At 40.1% G+C, this 11,291-nt stretch overlaps 1 protein-coding gene across 3 annotated transcripts; it reads right to left on the bottom strand.

The window, feature by feature from the left end:
• u2surp (U2 snRNP-associated SURP domain containing) lies at positions 1-11,219 on the bottom strand. 3 transcript variants are annotated; one of them, XM_026179735.2, is made up of 26 exons: positions 10,952-11,219; positions 10,083-10,181; positions 9,862-9,976; positions 9,591-9,715; positions 9,440-9,510; positions 9,211-9,299; positions 9,033-9,068; positions 8,840-8,922; positions 8,506-8,671; positions 8,188-8,399; positions 7,786-7,829; positions 6,083-6,187; positions 5,918-5,984; positions 5,646-5,809; positions 4,147-4,309; positions 3,956-4,035; positions 3,766-3,853; positions 3,507-3,644; positions 3,189-3,378; positions 3,002-3,082; positions 2,839-2,890; positions 2,590-2,734; positions 1,284-1,394; positions 1,018-1,145; positions 691-900; positions 1-510 (listed from the first exon to the last, which is right to left on the bottom strand). In XM_026179735.2, exons 1-26 carry the CDS (start codon positions 10,994-10,996, stop codon positions 372-374), a joined length of 2,946 nt encoding a protein of 981 aa, XP_026035520.1. In that variant the 5' UTR covers positions 10,997-11,219; the 3' UTR covers positions 1-371. The 3 variants fall into 3 exon arrangements, with proteins under 3 accessions (XP_026035520.1, XP_026035521.1, XP_026035522.1); XM_026179736.2 differs by having other exon boundaries at positions 691-876; XM_026179737.2 differs by lacking the exon at positions 9,033-9,068.
• Between the last annotated feature and the right edge of the window lie 72 nt (positions 11,220-11,291).

The raw sequence follows: 11,291 nt of genomic DNA, 5'->3' as shown, positions 1-11,291 counted from the left end.
AAAAAAAAAAAAATCACTTTATTAGGAATTATTTTTAATGTGAACTACAAAAACAGAAAATGACAGCATGAATAAGACTATTGTCGTCACACTCTTTACAGGTGTGGTCTACCACATGGATGAATTCCATTTGGAGGTGATGGGAATCAGGAAACACAAGCACGTTATTTATTTTTTTACAATATAAAACAGCAGTGGCGCCATCTATCTGGTACACCAGATGGAAACCCATGCAAAACCCTCCACACTTCATTGTCCTCACTTTAACATCAGGGCAGAAATCTTCAGCTGCCAAATCAGTCAATTTTTATACACATGGCGCAGAGAATAGGAGGGAGGAGTTGGGGAAGAAAAGAAAGAAAAAAAAGATGTCAGTGTTTACTCTTCTTTGACTTTTTGTGAGATCGATGTGGAGACCTTGATTTGGAGCGGGATTTCTTAGCTGATTTCTTGGGTGTCCTGGAGCGCGATCTCCTGGATCGTTTGGGTGTGCGAGGTGATGACGGTGATCTAAATAAGAAAATGGCAAAAATAAACAAAAAATGGGAATACCCAGAAAAGCAAATATCAAATTTGTTGAATATTCAGGTCCAGGACTACATATGTAGCACTTTACTACTCTTAGTGACCACTTCAAGCACATTGAGTATGTTAAAATGTTAATATTAGTAGCGCTTAACACCATCTTACCTCTTGGATGACTTTCTGTTGCTGGATCGAGGAGAGTCTTTATGAGAAGAACGTGAGGATGTGTCTTTAGAGTATGATCGGTCGGAGCGCTCTGATCTTTCGGACCGCTCTGAACGAGGTGAGGACGACCGGCCTCGTCTGCTGCTGCTCCGCGTTGGGCTCGGTGATCCACTGTGACGACGCTTCCTATCAACCGGAGGGGACAAATATCTGTCACACAGGAAATTAAATAAATCCAATGTTCCATGAATGAAAGAAAAAAAAGAAAAACCCTAGATCCACACTTTGAATCACTGAAAGCACGCAGCAATTAAACAAGTGTCTGACCTCTCCTTTCTGGTTGGTGTGTCCTCCTTCTCTTTTTCCTTCTTTAACTCTTTCAACCGTGCCTCAGCTTTTTCCTTCTCTTTCTTTTCCTTCTCTTTTTCCCGCTCCAGTTTTTCTTTTTCTTTTTCCTAAAGGGATTAAAAAAAAAAACTCTTGTTAGGTTTTGATTTTTTTTTCACGGCATGTAACAATTATAAACCAGTAATAAATGATCAAAAGTGTGCATTTTTCTTCCAAACTTTAAGTACACCTGATCCAATACACACCTTTTGTAGTAGTTTGTCCCTATAATGTTCCACCTGCTCCTGAATACTCTGACCGGGCTTCTTAGGTCTTTTCCCAGACTCCAGCTCATCCTGGAACTTCATGACTTTAACCTGCATGGAGAAATACAATCAACTATTGTCGTATACTGCCATGTGCAGTCTGAGGTCTGTGGTATCTGTAAAGTACCTCTATCTCTTCCTCACTCTCAGCACTATTATTTTCATCCCTTCCTGTTTCCCTGTTACAATTCACAGACAACCCTGTTCTAATTGGCTCTTTAAAAATATGGTATCAATTCCGGCGTCACTTCAATTCAGTCTCTGCTTCTGCTCTGACCCCAATCTGCAACAACCACCTCTTCCCCCCGTCCCTGGTGGACGACTCCTTCCGTATATGGGCAAGAAAAGGTATCAAATGGTTTTATGACTTTTTAAACATAACATTTTTCTCAGTTTTAGTGACCTTTGTTCTTTGTATGATTTGCCCTCGTATCATTTGTTCCACTGCTTTCAAATAAGACACTGTGCATCTTCTATCTTGCCAGAGTTTCCAAGTCAGCCTCTCAAGCCTTGGTGGGAAGACTTGTTCCAGTTGAAGCCTCACAGTAAGGCTCTAATATCACAAATATATACTTTAATTATGGCATCGGGCAATTACTCAACCGAGAAAATTGCTTCGAGTTGGGAACAGGAACTGGGTTTTCAGTTTGTTGAAGGTTATTGGGACAAAGTAATTGACAAAATTCATTCCTCAGCCTCATGTGCAAGACTCTCCCTTATTAAGTTTAAGACGGTATACAGGTTACACTTCTCAAGATCTAGACTATCTAAAATATACCCCGGCATTCCTGACCTGTGCAACAGATGCAACACAATCCCCCGGCAATTTAACTCATATGTTTTTTGCCTGCCCGTCACTTCAATTATACTGGACTTTTTACTTTGAAGTGCTCTCTCATGTTTTGAGCGTTACTCTCAAGCCATGCCCACTAGTTGCCCTTTTTGGTGTTTCTGAGGACGCCACCCTAAACCTTAGTCGTAAGCAACTGGATATTATCGCTTTCACTTCACTGCTGGCACGAGGTCGAATTTTGCTGTCTTGGAAAGCTCCTCACCCTCCAGCCCAATCACGTTGGCTGGAAGATGTTATGTTTTTCTTTTTTTCTGTTTTATTGTTATCATCCGAATTTTAATGGCCTAATCTGTCTTGATATATGTCTTTGTATCGGTTGGTACTTGCTGTATTGGGCCTGATATGTCAAATTACACATGCAAAACTTTATAAATAAAGAAGGGGGGGGAGTACCTCTATCTCTCTGAGCTTAGAGCGCTTCTCCTCGTTCATTTCAGACATCTTTGACTTAAAGTCAGAGTCATCTCTGATTGGGTTGGAATAGCTCTGATTATCTTCTGAACGAGGGCTTCTGTCCTCATCACTGTCCGCATCGTCCCTTTAGAGGTGAACACAATTAATTTTTTTAAACAAAGGCGTGTCAAGGCATTCACAAAACATCAAACTCAAAAGGCAAACACACACACACAAAAAAAACCTTACTTTTTTGTTTCTTCTGGCTGCTCAAATATCTCCCACTTGGAGGTTGTCACAGCTGAGGAGCAAACAAAGGCAATTATATGAGTCAAGTAATTGCAAAACCCTCACGCCAGCTATGATAACATAATGTAGGTAACAACTAATCTGACACTTTAAAAGGCCTCACCTTGAGATTCTAACTCTGCCTCATCCACTGCTTCCCATTTCGATGGTGCTACCTTGAAGGGAGCATCCTTGGACGGATCCACTATATTAACAGAAAGAAGAAAAAAAAGAAAAGAACTGAGTCGCTGGGAAATTGATGGATCCAACAGCTCTTGGAAACATGCTTTGCTATTGTATGCACTACTCACAAGGTATTCCATCTAGGTCTTCTTCCATGGACTTGATAGGAACTCCATCTAAGTCATCCAGAGGGGCTCCATCGATTGGTGCCCCATCAAGGGGAACTGAGTCAATGGGCACTCCATCCACGTCCTCCAGTGGAGTACCATCTACATAATCCCCGATAGGAGCCCCATCAATGTCGTCTGCTGGCTCAGGCTTGATACAAATGTAGAGGAAAAAGAAAAAACATGGAAATTTAGTAGCAGCATGGTAAAATTTCAAAGCAATAATAATACAATAACTTTAATGGTACTGAAAAGACTAAATAATAAAGCCTCACTTACCTCCACAACAAGGCTTACAGGCTCCTTCTCCACAGCGAGGTTTACTAGACCAAGGAAGATGTTCTGCAGCTTGATAAGAAAAGGGTCAGGGTACACAGCCCAGTCCTCCCATGCCCGGAAACATGACATTACCCGTTGCTAGCGCACACACACACACACACACAAAAAAAAAGAATTAGGACAAAAAGAGCTAAGTAACCTGGATGTTTAACTATATAAATTATCAAGGCTGTGAAGTTTACTTAACAAGACTTGGTACCTTGAAGTTTTCAGACTGAAGGTGACCTTGTATTGTTTTGTAAGTTGCGTTTAGGTCGGCGAAAATCTGGCAGAGTTTTGTCTCAAAGCTATTACGAACAAGGAAAGAGCAATTTATTTCCTGGGAAAAAAGGAGTGACTAAGTGAAATTGATGATAATATGGTTCAAGTATACAAACGACATAACTTACTATTTTCTGTAGTAAGATGCATTGGCTACTTTGGCAGAAGAGTTATACAGCACATCAGAAACTAGATACAACCGTGCAATCTGAAACACATCAAAGAGCAAACCGGAGTTTATGATTCTGGAAGGGTTTTCGGGTAATTCTATAAACAGGTTGTTATCAAAGTCTTTCTCTTCTTTTGGTCAATGTCTTGCCTTCTTGGGTAAAGGGGTCTTTAGGATGGAGAGGGACTCTGTGATACACTCCACAATTTCTTCAGCAGCTTCAGCATGGCTGAGACAGAACAGCATGGCCTCTGCAATATCTGCCCTCCTGGGAGTCAAACCACGCAGCATCTCCTCTAGTTTGTCCCGCTCCCTGCAGAGATGAAGGACAGTGAGGACAGAGTGCATTTAACCCAGCTGTTGTCTGCACTACTGTACTTTTCATATCTGTCTAGGGCTGTTCATATAACGATATATATCGGATGACGATATAAAAACGTCTATGTTTCATTTTACGCTATCGTTTGTTTCGTGGTGTCGCAAAATAAACTGTTTACGGCAATATTTTTTCATCGTTTTGATGGTCACTGTAGTGGCTATATTAATTTCTTAAAGTTCTCTCTTTCTCTTATATGTAATATAACCACACTACGGACGGACAAGCGCCTGTATTTATGCGTTGTCTTTAGCAACAACGACGGTAAAACCATCACGTGTCCGCTTGTTTATGTTCCACATAAACCTTTCACAATAAAGCTCAAGATCCTGTTGAGACTTTTCAAAATAAACTGAATCACGTGAAAGAGTATGTAGATTATTTACGGATGAAAAGCAAAAAAGAGCCGTCAGGTGCTAAAAAATAAACCTTAGACTAAAACGTTAGAACAGGCTTTTCCCCGCAGCACGCCGTGTAATAAATACTCAAAGAAAACGGCGGCCATTACAACTTATGTCTAAAAATGCATCCTTTAATGCATCGGTTAAAACACTCGACTCCAGGTACACGACGCCCAGCTGGAAACACTTCACACAAGTCGAGCTGCCAGAGATTCACAGAATTTACAGAAAATGTTAAATCTTTGTGATTTATATCATTATCGGGACGATAGATGTCTTATATCGGGATTTAAGATTTTGGTCATATCACACAGCCCTATATCTGTCACAATAATAAAATAAAAGCCAGGACCAAAATAAATTAAAGCTTAATTTGCGTGGCTGCTTTTTTTCTTAATACACCTAAAATTTTAACAATAAAAGTCAGTGTTAAGGAAAAAAAAGGTATTTCTGTCCACTGAAACTGTAGAGCTCCAGAGAGGGCATGTTGGGGTAGGCCTGGGTTTTCAATTGCAAAGCACAAGTTTATTCCATTACAGTTGACAATTCAGGTTCTCACTTTGTGTTTTTACATTTACTTTCATGTTAGATTAGCAAAACTGTAGAAGTGCGAGTGCAGGCGTGAGCTGCGAGTTGATGTTAAAATTAATGGATATGCAGAGAAACTTGACTATCCTGCCGATTTCTAAATACTGAGTCACTACTCAGCAAAGTATTAACAGTTGTAACAACACTGGAGCAGGTGGGAACATCAACAAAGCCAATTAGAAATCAAAGCATGACTCCAGTGTTCCTTCAAGTAAAGACCTCAGAACTTCTGCAATTTAGCAAATACAACATAGATGTAACAGAATATAAACAAATATTCTTACTCTTCTTTTAAGCAGCCTTTCTTATTGGCCTCCTCTTCATCTTCCTCCTCCTCACCGTCATCGTAAGGACCATGGAGGTACGGATTAAGAGGAGGTGGGCGCCACAAAGAGCCATTTTTAAACATCCTAAAGTCATCTGTTCGCCATTTGGCTGGTGATTCACCCTGAGGAAGTAATAAATCACAGTGAACACATTGATAAAAAGAAGAAACTTAGTGGAATGGCTGGATCCCCCTGAAATTTTGCAACTTTTTTCAAGATAGAAAACTAACCTGCAGTATGGAGTAGAGCTTCCATCGGTAGTATACATGTGCTGGGCTCTGGTTCTCAAATAAAAACCTGTCATAAAAAGACATACACAACCTTTGTAACTCAGCACATCATAGAATTTTAGCTAACAGAATAACACTACATTTCTATTGTGCAGCTAAGCTCACCTGTACATGGGATTGTTGATCTCTCTGTTCATGATCATGGCTTCAAACATTGGTCCTTCACGCACCACAAACTCGATCATTCGATGGATGAGAGAGAGCAAATTCCTACAAGAAAAACACAGTTAAAGCAAACGGATTCAGACTGGACGGACTCTTGAACACTACTAAAACCTCCCAATTAAAGATTAATTTATTCTTGGTGGTCTGACACACTCAACAGGCTGACTAGGCAAAGACAATTTATGTCACACAATGAAATGCTGCAAGCATAAATGCAGCTGTATTGACCTATACCTGAATAATAAATTTCCACTGTGATATTATATACTTGGTACAGAACGATGGCTAAATCACTCTAAAATCTTACCACAATACCCATTTATTATTTACTATAGCGACGGTTTAAATGACGGGGAATATGAGACAACAGATGACTGTCAGAGTGTGTCACATGACCAGGAATAAATTAACCATCACTGTGGCTACACCTCTGGGCCTACATATAACATCAATGAATACACGCAAAAAATAAACATTTTGTGACAGTACGACATTCATGTCAATTAAAAAAAAAAAAAAGGAAAAGATAAGAAAAGCTTTTTTTATTGCATCTACTAAGGTCATGCCTGTGTTCTTTGAAGCTACAGTGCAACAGCTTTTAATTACATTGCACTGCTCGGAACCTTCATATAAAATATCTTTAAGTTCAAATTTCACAATGTGGGGGTGAGTGGAATTGGGAACAACAGGAGCGAGACATTAATAAGACACCGTACTAACAGGAATATTTGTCAGTACAGTGCCTTTCAATTCCCACTCTTTCCTACTAATGTAACGTGAAAAAGCAGTACATGATCTTTGGCTTAAAACGGGTTATCTACTAGTGGAGTTGGTACCGACTTAAAACTGTGCAAATGGGAACGTTAGAAGTTCTTCTGTGATAATTTGTAGAGGAAATAAATTGTGCAGGCTGCATACAATTAGCCTAAAGTGGCCAACAAGACAAAGGATGTCTTTCATTTGACAACACAAATCACATTTACTTGTATTGGAGCCGATCGTACCAATGACGGGGTAAAATTCTGTATACTTTCCCAATCCATCCCATGATGCTTTTCAGGTCCCTCGCTGCTGCAGACAGTTCAACTTGTGCTGCTCACCAAGGCCAATGTCAAAGGTCATATATAGACTAATGATGGCAGGTTTGGATTTGTCAGCAGGAGCCAAATTTACTGAGCTCCTCATAGTGACAGAGGCCAAGGGGGGAGACGGTCTGAGTGAGCAATGGTCAGAGAACAGGTTTTCACAACTACGGATCTAGAATCAGCAGATCATGTATGTAGCAGAGTACAACATCACTAAAGTTGAGAAACACGATTTAATGTCTATGTATGGAGTGGGACTGTGAAAGTAATGATATTTTTCTCTAAATAGCATAGTTATTAAGATCTATAATGATGTTTGGCTACACATGTAAAGAAAATATGAATGATGGAGGGATGTGAAACAAACTTCAGTCAGTATTATTCTAGGTACTAGTATGAAGACGCCGTGCAGCTGCCTCAACCATTGCTCATCCACACTGACCAGCCCCCTGTAGCATGCAGTGATCAAATGATCAAACGTATTAGTTTCATTATGGGATGTTTTTTTTCTTTCTAAGTTTGTACACCAATTTAAAAAAAAAAAAGAAAAACATGTACCTTTCTGTTGGGATAACCACTTTGACTATGGCTTGCGACAGAGTCTGTATATGAAGTCACATCAGATAATAAACATAGAATGTGAGTATTGTTACAAAGGCAACAGGTGAAAAATATAAAAAATGCATTTAAAAAGTGCAAAAAGACAATAACTTTCCTTTCCTGCTGTCAGTTTTACTAGAGGCCAAACAACCCTGATACTTTACCACAGTAACACCTCTTTGTAACACTGAGCATTTTGCACACATTGACATTTGATAATGACACTTTCTTACACACAACAACTAATTCAAAATCTAAATCCTGTACTGACTTGCTTATTATGACTAACATCTTACCACCACAATTAACAAAACATTGCCATATCCCATGAGAAAATCCTAGGCTGACGTATTGAATTACCTTGTCGAACTCCTCCTTGTTTTTAGGTGGAGGAAGCAGAGGAGCATTGGGGTTCTTTAGCCTCTCTCGGGGCTGTGCGTTGAATGGGAGGCCAGAGGGAGGCGGGGGGAGTGTATGTTCCATCATAGAAGGAGGGATATAGATGGGATGGGGTGGAATGGGCACACCTTTTCCCCATCCTAATTTCATCTCAAAGTTCATTATCATCTTTCCTATTATGGGAGTAAATGTGCATTAAATTATACACGCACATGTGAACTGGAAAGAAGATAAAAGGATGTAATATAACAACTTAATAAAAGAATTCGAGATTCGTACCATTTAAGTTTTTGAGTGCTCGCTCTGCATCCCTCCTGTTCATGAAAGCCACAAAGCCACAGTTCCTCTCCCGAGCCCTTTCCTCATCTGTCCTCGGCCACATGATTTTCACACTTGCCAGCGGGCCATACCGGCCAAACTCTTGGCACAGCATCTCTTCGTTCATCTATGAAGTAAATGATACAAATTGAGAAACACAGACATTGCATAAATATTTCCCATTCTGAATTAAGGGCATATGTAGCAAATTTTGAAGGAATAGCAACATGCTTAAGCCCCTCCTTTTATGGCATGCTTTACATTACTTCCACTTCATGCATGTTTAGATACAAACCTGTGGATTGATGTTTCCAAGGTACAAGTTAGTAGTGGATGGATCTCCAACGTCATGGGAACCTGGTGCACAGTCATCCAAAACTGCAGACACAGAGAAAAGAAAAGAATTTCCTGCTGCTGTCTGACAGGACCAACATTATTTTCTTAGCAAGATAAAGGTATTCACGGTCACTATATTAAGTCAAAATTACCACTGGACGGACGGTTTCTTCGTGAAGAACCATCCGCTAAAAGAAGCAGAAAAGCAGTATAAATTTTGTTTCAGGGTAGATGTGGACAAAGGGACAGAGGGTGGCGTAAGGCAGGAAAGGGCCCTGTCAGGCCAAGTTAGTGCACGTAAGGCAGTCACGCGACTTAAACAACACTTACAGGAGCGTCTTCCATCTGTCCCAGAGAGCGGTTCGAAGCGACTAACACGTCCTTTCATCTTGTGTCTTTCATCTCTCTCTTCCTGTATTCTACAAGACACAGACACATATCACAGCTGATTAAAATCTGTGTTTAATATATTACAACTTTAATAACCACACCAAAAGTCTTAGGAACATCTAATCTCTGCCACTAAAATATTTTAACACCTTCCTGTGTTAAAACTTACTGTTTAAGTTCTTCTTTGAAGAGCTCCAAATTACTCTTCTTCTTTTCCTTTTCACTGCTCTTCTTTAAGCCCTACAATGAGGAAACCAGGTAAGTGTTATTCAATGCAAAAGTTAGACGAGATGCTTCTCATTCTCAGAAACAGTACTTACATGCCGTTTGTCTAATGCTAAAAATTGTGGCGGAGTTTCCAAAGGCAGGATGCTTTTTGGTTGGGTCTCAAAACGTGACTTAGGCTTGTACAACTTTCCTCTCTTGTCATCAGCAGCCGCTTCCTCTGCAAGGAGAAAACCTTTTTTTAGTTTTCGCCCTCCAATCACATTACTGTTTCAATTTCCGAAGTAAAAAAGGTTTGGTGAACTGTTCTTTAACATTTGCATATTTTGCAATCAGTTTGAGAAATATATAATGCAAAACGTATACCTTTCGTTGCATTTGCAATGCCACCACGGACAAAAGCTTTGACTTTTCCCTCCCCTCCTCCTTCAAAAGCAGCAAGAAACTCCTCATAAATTTCAGCTGCCGCTCGTTCATCTTCCTGAACACACACGCGCACAAAGGTGTCAAAGTAAATAAATCATATAAATCTCTAACAGCTATTACTCATGCAGAGAATATTGTGCAAAAGGAAAATCCATACTTACTTTTTTCTTTATTTCATCTTGTTCCTTTTTGCTGAGGGTTCTCTTTGCCACTGCCATCTTGCCAATGCTGAAAGACTTCAGTTTGCTCTCAAGCAGCGCCTGTACATGTCAACAAAGTATGGTTGTTTTCACCAGGTATTTAATAAGCACACATTACGACTATTTAATAACTGGAAACAACCACGACTTGTTCAAGTAATGTTGAGTCCTGCTATTATTATTATTTAATATGCCTAACAATTATCCCGTAAACGGGTAACTTCAGCGCGGACTGTAGCCGCTGGTTTATAAAGTCGGCTGTATTAAATAGGCGCCGGCAACCGTTACTCAGACATTTAACACTAATTATTTAAGTATAATACATTACACATTTACGACCAAGCTGCAGCTGGAGACCAGGAAAGATTAAGAAATTAGCTAAATTAACAAGAGGCCTAAGAAGTCGTCTTTTGGTGCAGCGCCACGGACTGAATGCATTGCGCTAAACGGCGAATGACGGTTAGGCCCCAGCTCCCAAATGCTTAATTTACTATTTCCACACTGAAATATACAACCACTGTACGTCATCCAGAAGACAATGCACGTGTAAAGCTTGTGATTTGCGAACAAGTTTATTCCTGTGATAACTGCTTCCATTAATCCAGTTTATGGTGACCAACACATTAGCTTAGCTTAGCTAAAACCAGCCAGTGTGGCTGCGGCGCCTCAGTTAGCCGTAGCGCGGCAGTGTTAGCAGACACTGTTGCGCACACTCCCTGTTGTGGTCTTTTACAGCAAACAGCTAGTGCTGTTCAAGCACAAGATTATTTGCACAGTTCTCATTACAACAGGTGCAAGTGAGCTAAAACAACTACAAACTATAAGTTTACCTTAGCGCTAGCTTTCTGAGAGCCACCAGGCGTTCGGTCCGCCATCTTTTGTGGAACTGAAATGAATCGATCGCCGAGCTGATGATAGTGGCAACTGTGAAACTCCAGGCGTCGCAATCAATCACAGAATCGCCGATGCTTCCCATCTCTCTTCTTTCAGTTTCTCAAGCGCGACACAAGGATTCAAAATTCTATCACGTACTAAAACTATAAATATGTATAAATTAATAAAATTAATACCACTATTACACTACTACGCTTCCGTAAACTCTCATTTGCTGCTCTAAGTGACTTCAATCTCACTCTATCCTTTTTGTTTGTTTGTTTTTGTCCCCACTGA

Source organism: Astatotilapia calliptera, chromosome 9, assembly GCF_964374335.1.
Source record: "Astatotilapia calliptera chromosome 9, fAstCal68.1, whole genome shotgun sequence".
Classification (NCBI taxonomy): Eukaryota; Metazoa; Chordata; class Actinopteri; order Cichliformes; family Cichlidae; genus Astatotilapia; species Astatotilapia calliptera.
Note: the sequence above shows the minus strand (reverse complement) of the source record. Positions and strands in the feature narration are given on the sequence as shown.

Coding starts and splice junctions, on each gene's coding strand:
- u2surp (XM_026179735.2), bottom strand. CDS start 10,996: ATGGCGGACCGAACGCCTGGTGGCTCTCAGAAAGCTAGCGCTAAG. Junction 10,182..10,951: donor CTCAGAAAGCTAGCGCTAAG/GTAAACTTATAG, acceptor TGACATGTACAG/GCGCTGCTTGAGAGCAAACT. Junction 3,645..3,765: donor TTCAGTCTGAAAACTTCAAG/GTACCAAGTCTT, acceptor TGTGTGCGCTAG/CAACGGGTAATGTCATGTTT.